The sequence below is a fragment of the Alternaria postmessia genome, assembly GCF_024291825.1.
Source record: "Alternaria postmessia strain BMP 2775 chromosome Unknown scaffold_16, whole genome shotgun sequence".
NCBI classification, from domain to species: Eukaryota; Fungi; Ascomycota; class Dothideomycetes; order Pleosporales; family Pleosporaceae; genus Alternaria; species Alternaria postmessia.
In genome coordinates, this window is record NW_026260089.1 from 102,228 (window position 1) to 119,762 (window position 17,535).

The 17,535-nt window shown below is 50.5% G+C and overlaps 8 protein-coding genes and 1 non-coding gene across 9 annotated transcripts; 5 read left to right on the plus strand and 4 right to left on the minus strand.

The window, feature by feature from the left end:
• Positions 1-731: 731 nt before the first annotated feature.
• J4E82_003624 (uncharacterized protein) lies at positions 732-1,600 on the plus strand (the record flags this gene model as incomplete). The annotated part of the gene is made up of 3 exons (XM_051729909.1): positions 732-809; positions 859-922; positions 1,011-1,600. The coding sequence occupies 3 exons, from the start codon at positions 732-734 to the stop codon at positions 1,598-1,600; spliced, it is 732 nt and encodes a 243-aa protein (XP_051590233.1).
• Positions 1,601-3,299: 1,699 nt separating this feature from the next.
• Positions 3,300-4,055, plus strand: J4E82_003625 (uncharacterized protein; the record flags this gene model as incomplete). The annotated part of the gene is made up of 1 exon (XM_051729910.1): positions 3,300-4,055. One exon carries the CDS (start codon positions 3,300-3,302, stop codon positions 4,053-4,055), a length of 756 nt encoding a protein of 251 aa, XP_051590234.1.
• A 363-nt stretch (positions 4,056-4,418) lies between these two features.
• J4E82_003626 (uncharacterized protein) lies at positions 4,419-7,147 on the minus strand (the record flags this gene model as incomplete). Its single annotated transcript, XM_051729911.1, has 3 exons — positions 4,419-5,126; positions 5,179-6,076; positions 6,129-7,147. The coding sequence occupies 3 exons, from the start codon at positions 7,145-7,147 to the stop codon at positions 4,419-4,421; spliced, it is 2,625 nt and encodes an 874-aa protein (XP_051590235.1).
• Positions 7,148-8,804: 1,657 nt separating this feature from the next.
• Positions 8,805-9,385, plus strand: J4E82_003627 (uncharacterized protein; the record flags this gene model as incomplete). The annotated part of the gene is made up of 3 exons (XM_051729912.1): positions 8,805-8,982; positions 9,083-9,327; positions 9,371-9,385. The coding sequence occupies 3 exons, from the start codon at positions 8,805-8,807 to the stop codon at positions 9,383-9,385; spliced, it is 438 nt and encodes a 145-aa protein (XP_051590236.1).
• A 1,595-nt stretch (positions 9,386-10,980) lies between these two features.
• On the plus strand, positions 10,981-11,089 carry J4E82_003628. Its single transcript has one exon. It is a non-coding gene; the product is annotated as a tRNA-Lys (tRNA).
• Positions 11,090-11,834: 745 nt separating this feature from the next.
• On the minus strand, positions 11,835-12,317 carry J4E82_003629 (uncharacterized protein; the record flags this gene model as incomplete). The annotated part of the gene is made up of 1 exon (XM_051729913.1): positions 11,835-12,317. The coding sequence occupies one exon, from the start codon at positions 12,315-12,317 to the stop codon at positions 11,835-11,837; it is 483 nt and encodes a 160-aa protein (XP_051590237.1).
• Positions 12,318-13,230: 913 nt separating this feature from the next.
• Positions 13,231-14,355, minus strand: J4E82_003630 (uncharacterized protein; the record flags this gene model as incomplete). Its single annotated transcript, XM_051729914.1, has 1 exon — positions 13,231-14,355. The coding sequence occupies one exon, from the start codon at positions 14,353-14,355 to the stop codon at positions 13,231-13,233; it is 1,125 nt and encodes a 374-aa protein (XP_051590238.1).
• A 512-nt stretch (positions 14,356-14,867) lies between these two features.
• J4E82_003631 (uncharacterized protein) lies at positions 14,868-15,420 on the minus strand (the record flags this gene model as incomplete). The annotated part of the gene is made up of 3 exons (XM_051729915.1): positions 14,868-15,089; positions 15,147-15,262; positions 15,312-15,420. The coding sequence occupies 3 exons, from the start codon at positions 15,418-15,420 to the stop codon at positions 14,868-14,870; spliced, it is 447 nt and encodes a 148-aa protein (XP_051590239.1).
• Positions 15,421-15,925: 505 nt separating this feature from the next.
• J4E82_003632 (uncharacterized protein) lies at positions 15,926-17,007 on the plus strand (the record flags this gene model as incomplete). The annotated part of the gene is made up of 2 exons (XM_051729916.1): positions 15,926-16,627; positions 16,675-17,007. The coding sequence occupies 2 exons, from the start codon at positions 15,926-15,928 to the stop codon at positions 17,005-17,007; spliced, it is 1,035 nt and encodes a 344-aa protein (XP_051590240.1).
• Positions 17,008-17,535: the final 528 nt, after the last annotated feature.

Here is a 17,535-nt window from a genome sequence, read left to right on the forward strand (position 1 = left end):
CATTACTTGATCACAAAAAAAAAAGTCAAGTTGCTGCGTCGTAGGATGAGGCCTTACGGATGCCTGCGGAGCTACCTCTATAGCCGTATACCGGATGACAACGGCTGTCGTGATTTCTCACACGAGATACGTAACAGGGCTGGTGGTATGCTTGCATATTTTTGTCTTTTGCATAGCTGTGCATCGATAAGAAGGACAGGCGGTCAGGGTGTTAGTTGCTGCGAGTACAAGCAGTTGCACCCAGAAGCTATGCACGTTCCACACCACATAATTGCTCACTGTACAGCAATCTGAACAACTTTTGTTCACCACCTTGCAGAGTTGGCATTGTTGAGCGCGAGTGCACTCAAAGTCATAATGCATCTCGCATAGCAATGGATGTTATGCGAACCCTTCATGAGCAAGATATTGCCGAGACGCAAAAGCGACTGTTTTCCTTTTGATGCTTTGAGAACGAGTGCTGGTGGAAGCACAATGTCGGTATGTAAGACAACAGAGGTAGGATGTATCGGAATGCTTTTGGATGCCAAAGGCGTTCCGATCTTAGTAATCTGGTCACGTGCATGTGTTCGTCACTGCTCTCGGCCATGTACAAACCATCTGCCTGCAGCATCGCAACCGCACCATCACATCGTAAACAGAAGTCGCGCGTTACTTCGTACATCTAAGGAACCTCATCCGCCACTACATACCCTGCAAAATTCGAATCACTTCCCTCGCACGACTTCACCATGGCGGACGCTTCCGCGCAACCCAAGCCCAGCAGCAGCGTCAAGCTCGTGCTGCTAGGAGAAGCAGCTGTCGGAAAGGTATGGAGAATCGGAAGATAGCTGCGACTACCAGCTAACCATCTTCTAGTCTTCTCTCGTTATGCGCTTCGTCAACAACGACTTCCAAGAGAACAAGGAGCCTACTATCGGAGGTACGTACACAGCCACGCCAGACGATATCAATCTAGCAACCACCCACTTCATATCTCACCAAGTTAATACTAACAAGCCGCTCAATAGCCGCATTCCTGACGCAGAAATGCAACCTACCAACCCGAACCATCAAGTTTGAGATCTGGGATACCGCAGGCCAAGAACGCTTCGCCTCGCTCGCGCCCATGTACTACCGCAACGCCCAAGCCGCCCTCGTCGTCTACGACATCACAAAGCCCTCTTCCCTCACAAAAGCCCAGCATTGGGTCGCCGAACTGCACCGCCAAGCCTCCCCAGGCATCGTTATCGCACTCGTAGGAAACAAGTTCGATTTGGCCACCGCCGCCGAGGAAGAGAACGCCGAAGACGTAGATGCTGCCCCCGCAGCTGAGGGCGAAGAGGAGCCAACAGAAGACGGAGTCAGCTCGAGGAGAGTACCAAGTAAGACTGCAAAGGCATACGCAGATGAGGAGAGCTTGTTGTTCTTCGAGACTAGTGCGAAGACAGGGCATAACGTTGCCGAGGTATTTACTGCTATCGCAAATGCCATTCCGGAGACGAGCTTGAAGGGCCCTCGTGGTGTTGGGGGACAAACAAACTTGAACAGGCAGGAGGAGGCGCGTGTAAATCTAGGCAGTGCGCGGACGGAGGGTCCCAAAGAGGGTTGCGCATGCTGATGGGGTTGTATACAGGGTACGTCATGGTGTATGTGTGTGGCCATACTCTATGCGATGCAGGAGCTCGATAGCTACGACGTTATGCAGCCACTACTGATGAGTTCAACTCAGGGTTATCAATATTAGGCGTTGGATGGAACGATGAAGTTGTACATTGTCGTCAATACCATTGCTTCTACACTACGTGAGTCATTTGTTATGCTACAAGAAGCGTACTGGACAGTTTCCTATACGAGGTCAGTCGTACTCTCTTCTTGTCGGCCTCAACATAGAGCAAGAAGCAGTCGTCAAGCAAACGGTCTACCATATAGTCTCTCGCCCATGCTGCAAATACTGAGTCTGAATATAAGACTCGCTTGGTTCAACTACGATAGGATAAATTTCTCTGTCCAGGACGTCCATTTCGGGTTGGCCTACCTTGAACGATTACCCAAGAGCCTGCAAAAGGTCACTTTCCATGTCGATGAACAGGTTTTCTGCCGCTTTTACAGACGTAAAACTAGCATTCTACAGACAGAGCAATTTGTCAAAGGCGAACTGAGGCGTATCGCAATGACTTTTGTGAGCGATCCTGGAGCGTTATCTATGGAGTCGATGATATGTAGTGCTCATGGACTGGAAGCAGAGCCATGCTCAATTACCTCTGGTCACCAGTTCATGTGGATACTCACGGTGACCGCTGCTGCTTACGGACAGGCGAATAACTTTGAAATCCAGTAAGGATTATACGGCAAGATATGCAGTTGGCAGCAGAGTCCTGTCTCTTTCCATGAGGCTTCAAGCATCTTAGCTCAATAGGAATAGGAGACTGATTAGCATGACCATCGCCTTAGTCTCTCGTGGCTTGCCAGATACATGCTTCTTACTGCACGGTGTATTTGTTTAGTGTGTTTTCAAATGCTAGACGTGGTTGAGACTAGGTATCTCCTTCAGTACCAGTAGCACAAATAACCTCGAGCCAATATGACCAAAGTTGCAGATCGTTTACAGTAGATTAATGCCAAGAGACAAGATTTGAGGTAAATGTTGAGCCCATGATTATCGATTCTGATCGAACGTCTTCGTGACGCAGTTGCGTTCATGTTGTTGATGAACTTAGCGCATCCAATCACTGCGGGGTCACCACACAAAAGTTGGTCCTCGCACTAACGTTTTGCGCCTACTTTACCAATCCATCATCCCCAAGGCTACCATCTTTGACTCATTGGGCATCACTTCGACTCAGAACTCCACAGATAATCCTCTAAAGACTTTGAAATCCTGTTCAAAGGTTTCCTTTCGCAAAAATTTCGCGACTATTCACTAGATCGCTCAAAGATATGGCAAGAGGTGGTCGAGGCGGCGGTAGTCGCAATCCAGCCAATCAACCGAGAGAAGTGCAGGTCTCAAGGAAAGTTAGTTGGTTATTGAGACATGGTGCGAGTCAGGAGGGCTTAAAGTTGGGAAAGGGTGGGTATGTTAATGTCCAGGAAGCGGTAAGTTTGTTCCCAATCAACGCCCGGCGACGTTGAATATATGCTTAACATAAAGACATGACTTATCATATACATCAAGGTTTCGAATGATGTTATGAGTTCGTAGCTTAGACCACACGAAGAGCTAACGTTTTCAGCTAAACACCAAAACTCTGAAGAGCTTAAAAGTCACATTTCCTGAGCTGCGCGACATAGTCGCCAATAACGACAAACAACGCTACTCCATGATTCCAGCATCCTCACTCGACCAAGAGACACCTGGAACCACAGAGCTATCTCAAGAGCAACCAAACTCAGAATCGTTGGAAACTGTACCAGAATCAGACGACCCAGCCGACTACCTGATACGCGCGAACCAAGGCCACTCCATCAAAGTCGATTCAGAAGGCCTCCTCGTCCCCATTACCCAAGAAGCAGGCAATGTTCCCGAAACCGTTGTTCACGGCACCGACGAGCGCGCCTGGAATCTCATCCTAAAGAGCGGCGGTCTGCGGCGCATGGGACGGAACCATATTCACTTCGCATCTGGTCTCCCGGCAGGTTTCGAAGCACTTGACTCTTCCACTGATCCTACTGCCGAAGAAAAGGAGTCTGCGCCAGTCATCTCAGGCATGCGCAAGAACTCGTCGATTCTGATTTATATCGATATCAACGCTGCTCTTACTGCCGGCATCAAGTTTTTCGTCTCGGACAACGGTGTTATACTCACCGAGGGTAATGAGCAAGGCTTCCTTTCGTATGAATTCTTCAAGCGCGTCGAAAGTAGGAAGAAGGATGGTGGTGTACTGATGAGTGATGGGAAGTTACCCGAAGGCGTGACTGTGAATTTTGAAGAGTGGGAGAAAGAGGTTGGTGATGTGCAGAAGGGGAAGCGGGGTGGCAGGGGTGGTAGAGGTGGTAGAGGTGGAGGACGGGGCGGAGGCGCAAGTGGCCAAAAGAGTGGGATAAATGACGCAGGAGTTGCGGCGGCTGATGCTTAAGAAATTATGAGGGTGTTGCAGAAGGTGATATGAGCACCAGTTGTTGCCACAGTCAACAATCAACAACAGAATATGGACTACTCGCTGGCATGTCGAGTACAAGCCGCCATCCGTGCTGATTTGTGGATCCATAAGTGATCTATGACACAGGATTCGCTGGATGAGGTCAGTTCCTGTGATGGTTAATACCAGTCGATATCACTTCTAGAAATCCTTCGCACAGGCTTGGAGAGTATTTGAACTTGAATTATGATTGATTTCTTCGGCCGTTAAAGAGATTATAGTATGCGCGAGAGGTATATAACAGAATGCCGCCCAGTAAACCGGAACTCCAATGTAAACCCAAAGAAAAGGAAAAGAAATTTAGAAAACGTTCTTGCGTTGTGACTTTTGACTCCAGCCACTCAAACGGCTGGTTCTCTTGTTCTGCTTCTCCACATCGATGTTCGCATCCTGTGCTACATCAAAGTAATCCCTTGCAGCAATACCCTCACTCTGCAGCAGAGGGCTACTTGGCCTTGTCTGGCTGACATGGTGAGTGGGGGCGTGGTGAAGACCAGGAGAGTGGACATCCTCAGGTTCGGTAACGATCGCATAAGAAGCACCTCCAACATCGATGGCATCAGGGGACAAGGGCCTACCCTCGTCACCCTCGTCCATGCTGGCGCGGGACCGTGTGCCAATAGTGCGCACAGTCATTCGTCGACCAAGACCGCACTCCGGGTCAGCCTTCTCTTCCTCAAGGCGAATGACGACCTCGACAGCCTTGTCGTCTTCAATAACCTTGGGGTGACGCTTGGCGAAGTATTTGGCGTACTTGTACAGCGACCAGTAGCAGCTTGCGACATTGATAAAGGTCAAGACGATCTTGTACGGTAGGTAGTAGATGTACATGAGCTGCCAGCCAACACGCTCGTTCTTGCGGCGGAGGTGCACTTCGTTGAAGATGATGACGTTGATGAGGTACATAACGATTGTGGCGGCGAGAAGGTAACCGCAGAACGAGGGACGGACGTAGAACGATATAGGTAGGATGAAAGGTGTGAGAAGGTAGAGCAGAGTTTCGTAGACCTAGTGTGTTGTTAGTATGTTGGATGAGCGAAATAGACTGCGGATTGCTTACCTCTTGGAAGACGAAGATCTTTGCACCAATTTCCCACCAACCGAGCTTCCAGCTACCGAGAATGTATGCCATGTTGTACCACATGCCGTTGACGAAGAAGAAGTTCCAGCGCTTGAAACGTTGCGAGAAAATGGTCATCTCACCGAAACCACCACGGGAGCCACCGCCAGAGATGAAAACAGCGGTAGGTGTTTCGGTTTCAACAAAGACTTGCGAGCACATCTTGATGCGACATCCAAGCTTGCGGGCTACATGACCAAAGAACCAGTCTTCGGACACACTGAAGCCGGGGTGTTCGTGGAAGGTCTTGACAAGTAGCTCACGGTCCCAGAGGGAAATGGCTCCGTGTGGGAAGGTAGCGGAGCCGACCTTACCGGCAAACTCACGCTGAATACCACTGAGCTTGTACTCGAGATCCTGAGCTTGTTGGCAGAGGTTGCCCTTTGTAGAGTTTGGCCCGACGGATTTGATGGTGTAGCCAATGCACATGACCTTGCCATTCAAGCGCTCAGTGACAACAGGGAAGTTGTCAGGCAGCGCACAGTCATCGTCAATGAGCAAAACGTTCTTGAAATTCTTCGCAGCATAACAACCAACAAATTGAGCAACGATCTTCGATCCGATTGGCGACCAGATATGATTCACGCCGTAAGGACGGCAGACCTCTTCCGTGTTGTCGAGTGGCGTCGGGCTGTTTCCGTTGGCGATGACGAATATGTTCGATGGAGGGAAGATCTTCAGGGCAGCTTCGAGTGTGTTGGCAATGAGTCCAGCAGACTTATAGCACGGAATCATGAGGCAGGTATCGTCAACGTTGGAATGGAACTTGGTCTCTGTAGAGAAGTCGGCGGGAGGTGGATCCTTCTCGAAAAGGATGAGTAAAGGAGCGAACGCATAACTAAGGTATGTTAGTCACTGAAAAGATGGCGAGGGTGCTCTGACAAACTTACAATAGTGCGATTCCAAGCACGATACCGAAACCACCAGCGATAACGAACTTGGTGGATACAACCCAGTAAAGCCACCACACAGCACCGTTCCATAGAGGAACTCCGATCAAGACGAAGTAGACGAAGAGTATCAGGAAAGCATAGATGGCGTACTCAAAGGTGATTTGCACCCACTTCTTTCGTTGGATCTCTGCTCCCTTCTTCTTCGCCTTCTCGTAGGTGTCAAACATCTCACTCCTTTTGAAGTAGGATGCATTGGTCATGCTCCGCTTGAGAGCGTTGGGTACCATGCCATCGACAACAGACTGTAGAGTGTTCTTCCGGGGACGACCCGCGTGATGTGCGGCTTCAGGCTCCTGAGGCAAGGAATCTGTAGAGTTTCGGACCGAGTTGTTTTCAGTCGCAAAAGGGTTGTCTCTGCTGCTTCTGACTGAGTTGGGTTTCGTCGCGAAGGGGTCGTCATTGGACCACTTTGACTTTGTAGACGCGGTAGGAACTCTATTGAGTGAGCTTGGTGATGGTGCACGACTTCCTCGAGGGCTCAGAGCTAGAACATCGGTTGACCCAGGGATGTAGGAAAGGGTCCGGAAGGGTCTCAGGTTCTCCTCAGTTGGTGATGGTAGTGCCCCGCTCTGTTGCGAGTTTCTCTTTGCACCACTGTTGCTGAACCAGGAGAACCGGTTACTCCTCCTTCGTTCGCCATGCGTTTCTGTGCGTTCAAGGTTGGTAGAGCGCTGAGTACCGTTCCTTTGTGGGCCGCCAGAGTCTTGTGTGGGACGACGACGGATGCTTCCGATTCGTTCAGAGTCGAGGAAAGGGTTCTCCGCTTGTGGTTCCCAGGCTCCTGTGTGTGTAGTATGCGTGTTGTCGCGTTTTGATCCAAGAGTACCCGTGGCCCGAAGCAGATGTGCTGGAACGGTAACATCCTGAGTGGGGATGATCTCACTGGAACGTCGACGATGGTCTGCCATGTAGTGTGTCTCGTGAGTGCCGGAAGGAAGACCAGATGGAGAAGTCATGATGGGCGGTTGTTAACCCGAATGAGGGAGACTCCTGGGGTAGTTATGTCTGTAAAATACTGGACAGGGTGTACCCCATTAATACTCGGGAGCCAGTCTCCAGACCTGGTAGGACTTCTCTCTAGCCGGATAGTCGGACAGCCACATCGAGCGATCCGACTATGAAATCTCCTATGTGCCATTATCGGATCCACCTAGTAGTCTGTGGGTACACCCCCGGGCGTCGATCATCATGGAGTGCGACATGCACGTGTAGGAAGCATGTTGAGTATTGCGCCACAGACGTGGTCTACAGTGACGTCTAGGGCGAAGGCTAGATCTAGAAACTTCCCACGCCACTGAATCGCAACGGAGCTTTAGATACTAGTTCCCGTCGAGATTTAGCTCCAGGAATGATTTGCGTTTTTACCCTGTTCGGAGGACGGCGTCCAGAGTCTGAGGTGGTAGATCTTTGGTTGTGTTGCATCACTACGGCGTTTGGCGATATGAGCTGAAGAGTTGTCCAGAGCCCATAGCCCCTTAGGCATCTGGAGGCAAGAAATTCGGATTCGTATATGCGTTGCCAAACGTGAAGTCTGAAATCTATTAGCTAGTTTCATAGCGTTACCCTTGCAAGTCTCTTCACGTACTTGCACGGGCACAGAGCAACTGACAGATTGGACCTCTGCCAGCATCGCCGACAGATCCACAGTCCGTGTGATGCCAGAGCCTGAGCTATTTCAGTGGGTACCACTACTAGGAACGGTCACTAAACGGGTCTTGGGCTTGACAAGTATCTCCGGAGTAGTTCGAGACGTAGCCTGAGGCTGTGGCTGAGAACTACGAAATGGACAGGGTTCCGACCTCTGTGTATATCGAGTCATCATAGCTCGCATCAAGAAACAGTTGTAATCTCGATACCGCTGTCCCGCGCAAAGTCATCATAGGCGTTGTGATCTACGGTAGTTGCGATCGAAGTTCAAACCTAAGATTCTAAATCGGACACATGCATCCTGAATCTGTCCGGAAGCAGCGTCCGAAGAGATTTTTCATCTCATTTTCGGTGAGTTGGACTTCTTTGGGTCCACGGTATTAACCGTGATGACAACACATCCATGCCTCGGTGAAAGCTTCGCTGCGCTTGCGCAGGTACTCCGGGTGTTGTTGAGGCCGCGACCGTGACCGAGGGCAAAGTAGGCGAGAAGACATGGTAACCTTGCGGAACGATCCCAAGGGTGCTTTACTATTACGCAACTGCGCGGGACTTCGCGCTGGAAGTCGGCGTCTCTTTTGAACGGTTGGCGCTACTATAGTGTAAGATGTCAGTGCCGCTCGGGTACCACAGCCTGAAGATGTTCGAGGCTGACGCTGTTATGATGACAGTACCCCTTGCCAAGGCGACGATGAAGTCAGTTACACAAGATTTCTATCATGAACTTTGAAGCTGGTAAACTGACGTGAGTCGCACGAATGAGTGTATGTGGAGAACAACTGGATGTTGAAGTTGGAAATTGCAGAACGCCGTTCCCGCCCGGCCCGCCGCCGGGGGGCGCTTGTCATTCGTTACGTCAGGCAAGCAATACGAGATTTAGAAAGCAAGCCTTCGCTGGACGTTTGACGAGCCGCAACAATAGACACCCTCAATCCATGATCCCACACATCACTAATCGAACACGAAATGACTTCCTACGCGTCTCAATACCCGCCGGCTGTTGAGTTTGACCCTGCATACAAGAAATTCTTCGAGGATTTCTACGCTACGTCCGATACGGCTGAAGCGCATGAGAAATACGTCGATTACTTCACTAAGGATGCGACGCTCGTCATGGCCTCCAAGAGGGTAGCGGGCCGAGAAGGTTTGTCTCAGTTGCTTTTTCCATCCAGCCCTGAGATTCAATCCGCGCCTTGACGTTTCAATCCCCTTATACCTTCTGCGAGGCTGATTCTTGGCTGCAGAGATTCTGTCCCTGCGCAAAGCCATGTGGGAAAAGATTTCTAGCAGGGCGCACAAGCCACTCCAGATATTTCCGTTCGGTCCGAACGCAGACGAGGTAATGCTATATGGAACGGTCAAGTACGGCTTCAAGGCAGGGGGTGAGTCTAGCAAAGACTGGGCTGCAAGGGCGCACCTAGTCAAGGAAGCAGATGGCAAAGTGAAGATGGATTTTTATCAAGTCTACTTGGTGCGACACCCAGCGCTCGTCCGCGTTCGTGTATGCGGATTGAAGCTAACATTCGTCTTAGGACACCGGAGCTTAGACCGAGCCCGTAGATCTTATGTAGATCCGATGCCAACTATAGGGGCTTCTACGGCATCTATAGTGTTGGAAACGTTCGTCATACCGGAGGTCCCATACTTTGTGAAAACTGTCTCGGTGCTTACTGTGGTACGCACCTAAATGGTGCAAAGTCCAAGGGGCGCCTCATCTCTGAACATGAGGCTATGCAGGTACCAGGTCCACGATGCTCTGAAACACTCGATGTGGAACTACACGAACTCTACTTTGGAGTAGTGAGTTGAACTGTAGATTGACATGTGGGACTAATCCTGTTCGCTCGGATGTGACGGCTGTCATGGGACGGACGACTCATCCCTGTAGCTCATTGGGAACTGTCATATAACCCAAGAGTCCTACGTGTGACTGTCGTGAGTTCCTTGTGGTTGTCCCATTCTCAGTTCATCTCAGCGACATCATGCAGACATCTCAATCGCCATCGTTAACTAGGGTCCAAGGAAGATAAACATTGCTTTTCCTTCAACGTGGCGTTTTCTCCGCGATATTCCAGTTCTTTGACGCAGGAACTGTCCTAGGGTCTTTGTCACGGAGTTTAAAAAGTTGTTTTTCCTCTTCAGCTCCCGATTTCCAGCGAAGTGGTCTAGACGCGGAAACAAGCATCAGTCACATCTACGTAAACGTGGTTCAGAAGGATTGGGACCGATGTTGTGTCGGCGTCGCAGCGGCATGCCGGACCCTATGCTACCAATGCTGCCAGGTACGCGGGTTAACGGGTTCTGCTGCGCCAGCGCTATACGATGGCCTCAAAGATTCCAGTACGAGGCGCAAGCAGGGTACGTGGCCACCTCGTTTGGCGCATCTAGGCCTCGTATACTTCTTTCAACGCCGCACACTTGATCCAGGCTGTGTCTTTAACGACAAGTTTGCGAACCCCGCAACGCCGCCGAAGTGGATAGACCCCATTTCAGCCGTCGTATACTCAAATACAAATCGTCCGATCGTCCGATCAAGGGTGCCCAGGTGAGTTCCTTTGGCTACGCGGTGTACATGATGATTGCTGCAACGCAGAGTGACTTTGAATCGATCAGTGTCCCAAAAACCGCAACGTAAGGGAGGTGATGTAGTCCAAATTCTTGCATCACCTGTACCAATCGTCCCGTCCCCCATCAATGTTTTCGCGATCGAGTGGTGACCCTGCTGACGTGATATTTTGGGGACGGCATCATTGATCGTGCTGGTCGGGTCGCTAAAAGTATAGGGTCCGCGGGCGTCTTGGGCCCGAAGTTCCCCCAGCAGCAGCAAGGGATATGGTCAGGGAACACTGATGTAAGCGATGTGATACACGATGTATAGGGGCAATAAGGAAGGGCAGGTCAAGCGCATTCGTTCAAACTGCCGAGCATTAAATTCCAACCATGATGTGTGGAGTTGCAGATTTTTGAAGTTGAGGTTATCGGATAAATGTTCAGACCCCACGGCCATATGCGGCCACCAACATTAGCCCCGCACGACCAGAAAGATTATTCTTGAACGCAGCATTACACTGCGTGAGAGATGCATATCTTCAGTCTATAGATTTATCTATCTGTCGTCTTTCCATCAACAGGCTTAAAACCAGCCCGGCTAGCTCAATCGGTAGAGCGTGAGACTCTTAGTCTTTCACGGTCTAACAGACACGATTACTCAGTACATCTCAAGGTTGTGGGTTCGACCCCCACGTCGGGCTTGAGAAGCTTTCCTTTTTGTTGTCGCCGTGTACATGTGTGTGGGGTGGTCGTCTTGGTGGTGGATGATGGATGAATGTTTTTGGCAGTGCCCTGCTTACCACGGCCGCATGTCCCGCCTAATGACATTCCCGAATGTACATTATTTTCACAGTCAACGGCTTCTCAGTTATCCTACAGCCCAGGGTTGTTGTATTACGTGATGCTTTTTGTGTCCCCGCCGAGATCATAGCCTTGGATCCTATGTCCACAGAGATGTGCCAATAACTAACTATACAGCGCACAGTATCTGTCGAGCCAATCGCTTTAAGTGGAAGTATTACTTCGACAATTAGTCCTTCGAAATCTGCATAAGATTGTCCGTCTCCAAAACCCCGGCGCCATATCACAAACCTAAGCAACGAAAAGTCTGGCTTTATTAAACCTGATCTAGAAACAACTCTTCCTTCACCAAATCGAAGTACTATATATGTTGTCCAAAGGGCATCTTTGCAGCCTATACATAATGTCACTGCTCTGTTACCACTGAGAAGAAAAAATCGAAAAGTGTTAGAACACACCTACACAACCAATCTCATTATCAATCCCTTTGAACACCAGTATCACATGAAAGCCAAACATCAGTGAGTACGTTGGCATCTTTGTAGAACGTTTGTAAGCCTCGAACATATACACACCAACGCTTCATCATCCCATCACCTTATGACCTGTTTTCCTCCTTGTTCTCATTCCGCTCTCCACCACCACCTATGGTAAACAACTCCTATCATCCTTCTCTCCTACCAGCACAGGAATCGTCAACATTTCACCCGCAAGTATCAGATTTGGATCCTGAATTGCATTCGCCTTGGCGATATCGCAGATGCCCACTCCATTCGCCGCAGCAATGATCTCAAGCGTATCACCCGGGTTAATAGTAACTTGTTTTCCTGTCCCTACATCTGCGGAGGTAGATGGGGTTGCTGGTGAAGGAGCCGATGCTGAAGCTGAAGCGGATGAAGCGGGTAGGGATGCCGAGCCGATCGAGGTTGCGAGGGTGGTTGGTAAAGCTGATGGTGTTGGAGCGAGCATGAAGGATGTGGAGAGTGTTGTTAGTAGTAGGGCTGCTGAAGCGGAGGCTGAGACAGTGCTGTTGGCAGCGCAACGTTTGTGAATGTGTGGGTGCACTTGTGCGCCTGTGGTGGAGAAGAGGATGGTTGAAATGGCCAAGAGGACGGTTGCGGGCTTCATGATGGCTGGTTGGCAATAGTGATTATGACGCCGAGGTTGGTAAAGCGATTAATATGTGGGTTGCAAAGTTGATGTATGGTAGTAGAGTAGGACCTGCCAGAGTGATCAACGATTTGATGTATTATACTCCTCGTCACTCTTGAATAATGATCAATTCTTGTGAAGCTGTCAAATGCTTACCGGGAACGCGCATGGTATATGTAGACCCCCCACAGCCTCAGGCAGGAAACATTCATGTTCGGAAACGTGGACGAACGCGTTGTTCATCGACGCGGCAGTTTCTTCCAGAACAATGGAATGTCTGCCTTCCGTCAATGCTAGAGTCCTGTCATTTCGCTGAAGTGGTCTTGTCTGAACGTTTCCTGTCACAGGTCGTTCGTGCTTGGCTGTCATTGTTTCAAAAACCAGGTCGTCTTCGATTCTATGGTGGCCTTTGTGCTTATTCACTGACACAGTACAGCAAGTTATTGGGACGTTGGTGATTTCGTGTACTGCATCGGCAAAAGGCATCCATTGCAAGGTCGATGCTATGAAGACCATTGTGTGATGATATGTGACAGCCGCGTTGACTACGCGGACATGTGCTAATGAGTGAAGCGAGGTGTGAAGATCTGACGTGTAACAGCTGTCAATTGTCAGAAGACGCGGCAAGCCACGCATAGCAAGACGTTGTTGGGTATCTGGCGCCGGGATAGAATCGTATCGGAATGAGGAGAATGAAGGAACGGAATTGTAAGTGTATGTTCTGCAATTAGAATATGCTATAGGGCTAAGATACTGTACAGCGCAAGAACGAAACTACGCTCGCTAAGATGATGTAATAAACAAACGCTGGCCAAGTGACTCCGAATGAGGTCATCAACTTACAACAAAAAGGTTAAAGGGTAATAATCTGAACAGAAAAAATAGGTCTTCAAGCGCCCAGCGCAATAAGCCTGCTCTTGATATCCGTAGGTCTCATCATCTGGTTGATGACGACACTCGAGATACTGCCCATACTGACGACCGAGACGTATCCTGGGGCAACTTCGCTTGCTAAAACTTCCACGCACTTCATCGCCTCTTCCTTTGAGATTGGAGATCGAATAGAGCCCTGTATCGCCTGCAAAAGGGTGGTTGTCGAGAACGAAACGCGCGATCCGGGTCTGTTCGCGCAGAGTAGAGAAAGTACACCAATGACTTCTGGAGTGCGCTGGAGAGCTGCTTTTCTCTGAAGCTCAGCGGGTGTTGGTGCTGCGGGGCCAGCCTTTGCAGCCTCCTGCTTGGCGAGAATACGGTCAAGGAGGTTGGTTTTGCGAACGGCAGCAAATTCAGTAATCTTGGGCTGGGCGGGTTGGGCTTGCTGGTTCTGTCCCAAGGAGAGGTCGTTCTCCTTTCCGATGGTGGACCTTGTCTTCTTCAGCGCACGACCTTGCTGTACGCTCTCCTTGAACTCCCGCAACCTCTTGCGTCCCTTCTCTTGTGCTGGTGCAAGCGCGGTGAGCGATTCGCATGTGGTGACTTGGGCGAGAGGAAGCTGGCTGAGGAACTTGGACACGGAGGTGTCATCGAGGAATGTGTCCATGCATGCTTGCTTGATGTCGGCCTTCTTCGGGCGTCCGCGTCCGCGCTTGGGCACCGCAATTGGCCGGGCCATCATCATCTGCGACGTGCACCATTGCGACCACAACGTGTCTAATCCTTCCTTGAACATTTCTTGCAGCCCTTGTTCATTCATATGTGTCATGCCATTCATCATAGGACTGCTGTCCTTGATTTCAATGCAGATTTTGCCGCGGCCATAGTCGGATAGGTAGTAAGGGTTGTTGTTGCCGGAGGGACCGTGGTCGAGAATACCAATGAGGAGTCGAATGTCATCGTACGTGACCTTGCGTTGCCGCCAGACCAAAGTGGTCGATGCAATCAGGTCTCGAAGATCGGCAGGCGTCGAAGTGCCATTGTGGGCATAATGCAGCGACAGCGCCGTTAGGAATGATGAGTGTAGTGCGAGAAGGTTGACGAGCTCGGCCGGGAGCTGACCGGGAGCAATAGGCGACATTGTTGTTGACGATATTTCTGATTGATACAAAGATGAGATATCTGGAACAATGTCGATAAGTGATGTGTCGTGTGGGTGTGAGGATGAGGTTCAAAGGAGTGTTTATGAGCCGAGGGGGGTGCAAAACAGGGAAGGGAAGGCACGTCCGACGCGCTTTACGCTTCTGCGCGTTCGCGTCGCGTTTTCGCCCCACTTAATTGAAACTTGAGCGTGTCGTTGCCCCGCGCATCCGGCATGTCTCCACCACTCATTACGCTTTCGTCATTTCGACATCTCTCTGTGAAATTCGTCCACCCACAAACGACGACTTTGCGCCTTGTCATGATGCCGTCCAAGCTTTGCACGCTAACGACAGAGACGTGACTTGCAAGAGAGCGAACGTGAGTATCATATCTTATTGAGACAAAAAGCCCTGCGCCTATATACTCCAATGCCATGCAAGACTTTCGACAACAAGCTTCGGCTCATCTTGTTACATTATCATTACATTACTGGTCCTGTACACTTCGAGCTTACTTTCCACCAAACAGTCCGCCGAACCATGACGACGTCTTCGCGGCCTTGTCCTCGACAACGGCATCGAACTTGTTGGCAGCAGCGTTGACCTGCTTGCCTGCTGCGTGTAGCTCACGCTCGGCGCGGGCCTTTGCCTCTTCATACTGCTTCTTCGCATCGGCGCTGTAGGCATCGAACTTTTGCTCAGCCTTCTTTGCTTCCGCCTTGGCTTGGTCGGCCTAGCCATGGTCAGTATACTGCCACAAGTAACATGGATGGAATCGCATTGAACATACGTATTGCTGTGCGCTGGCGCGGACTGCCTCGTAGCCCTCCTCGCCAGCCTTCTTTGCTTCCTTGTCCTGGCCAGGGTAGTCGCCTCTTAGCTTGCGTGCGGCAGTCGCAGCATCGTCTGCAGCTGTTAGTTGATAAACCAGGCAATTGACCTCTGCAGAACTTACGCTCAGCCTTCTTCTCGGCAAGCTTCGGGTCACCTCCAGCATTGTAGAGGTAGTAGGTCACACCACCAAGAGCAGCGACACCACCGTATGTAGCAAAACGACGAGACATTGTTGATGGGATGGGGGGTTTGTGGTGTTGGTTGGTTAGACTTGAAGAATGATCAAGCTATGTAAAATGCGAATTGAAGATGAAGAAAGCAGAGTTGTGCGAGGGAGGGGAACCTTGGAAGGCGTCTTTCTAACAAGCGCATGTGTGACGTAATGGTAGACAGCTGAAGCACGGGCTTTTCGCTGCCGTGCGAACCAGATCGCCAAACTAGCTGACTCTACGATGAATGACAGGCCGGATCCACATTACACACACTCGTTGTTCTTGCTTCTACACACTAATTGTAATCTCATTGTAGCATTAATCTTATTTGTATAGTTTGTCGCATTGCGGTCGCGTCGTCCAAGTGTGTAGTCTTCTGTGCGCGCCCCTTAACAGCCACCCTCCAGCGACTGCCGACTACCTGTGCAGCGTGCCGCGCCTGCCTAACCACGACCTCATGTATCTACGATAGCAACGGCGTTCGCCTCTTACTTTCCTTGATTCTTACGCCACGCTCTGCAGCATGGCGGACCAAACGATAAGCCTCGTCGACCACACGTCCAACGGCGACAACACGCCTACTACGGCTGCACAACCTGAACAGCCATCGACCTCATCAGACTCGCACATCGATATCCTTTATGAGAACCAGCGCGGTTGGTTCATATTCGGCATACCGCTATTCTCGAACAAGGCGCTGTGGAACCTACGAATCGACCCTGCGCCCTGGCAGGATGCCAAGTTCAGGCCATCCGCCGTCAATATCACAAATGCACAAGTTCCAGATCCAAGTTGGGTATGGGACTGGAACAGCTGGTATGTCGACATGAGTCTGGATGTCGATGAAGAGGGTTGGCAGTACAGTCTGCTGTTCAAAGGCTCAGCCTGGCACGGCAACCACCCTTGGTTCCACAGCTTCGTTCGGCGGCGACGCTGGCTACGGAGACGGGTGAAGCAGAGGCTACCACCCAAGACCAAGGAGAACGCAAAGGAGCGCATGTTTGGCGAAACCTTCAGCATCGGCACTACATTGGTCAGGTCGACGACCTTTGGTACCAACAGCGGCTTGCTAGACAGTGCCCAGACAAGTCTGGACGAGGAAATCAGGGATATTGCCACACTCATGAGGAAATTGAAGAAAGCTGCTATCGACCGAGAGAAGATAATCTACATACACAAATTCATCGACGATGGGGGCGAGGAACTGCACTACCTTGCAGGACAGGTATGCATATGGCATCCCTATGCCTCCAACATAACTAACATGCCCAGATACCGTCCATCATGTCGATGCTTATCTTCCAGAATTCCCGTCGCCAACTCCTCTCCACACTTATGGACCGCTTCGAAGCCGCCAAAGACCACCGTGAACAACACAAGAAAGACTCGAAGCCGGAAGGGGAAGCCGAAGAACGCAGGATCAATAACCTACTCAAGGCCATCGAGGCAGCTGATAACGAGTGCAAGAAGCTCGAGTACTGGAGCGACATCAAGAATCTTACCGAGGAAGGCAAAGCGGGTAATGCGACAGATCCCAGTATGGGATGGGATGAGGAGAAGTGGCAGGGTCTTGATGCTAGCGGCGCCAAGCATCCCGAGACTTGAAATTTGAAATGTCACGAAGGTTTGGATGCATGCATATATTGGAGTATATCGGAGTTTATTGGAGTCTGTTGGGGACGCGGTTCTCTCAAGGTTAGCATATCGGGCCAGTTAGAACGACTAATCGTTTCCTGTATTGCATCGAAATTACTATACATGTTGTAATCCGCAACAGCAGTTAGAGCATTTGCTGATGTTGTATTATCCTCTTACGTTTCTCACTCTTATCGGTCCTCTGATATCCTCCAAGCTCTCCACGTCCACCACTTGGCCCTTCTGCATCACTTCGACTTGTCCTGCCTCTCTCCTCTCCCACATTATCTGTCGTATATGACCCATGGTGTCCCTCCACACTGACGCATCTAGTGTACGCAGCTCCTCTGTTGATAACGCGCGGGCAATCTCGGAGGGGCAGATCGTCTTTGGCCAAGGCCTTGTGCTCAATAGATGGTCGGCATGGCGCGATATGATGGACCTCTTGGCGTCGTCAAGAAGCATTGTGTTGTGTGTCCGACCGACAGCCGCCGTTTA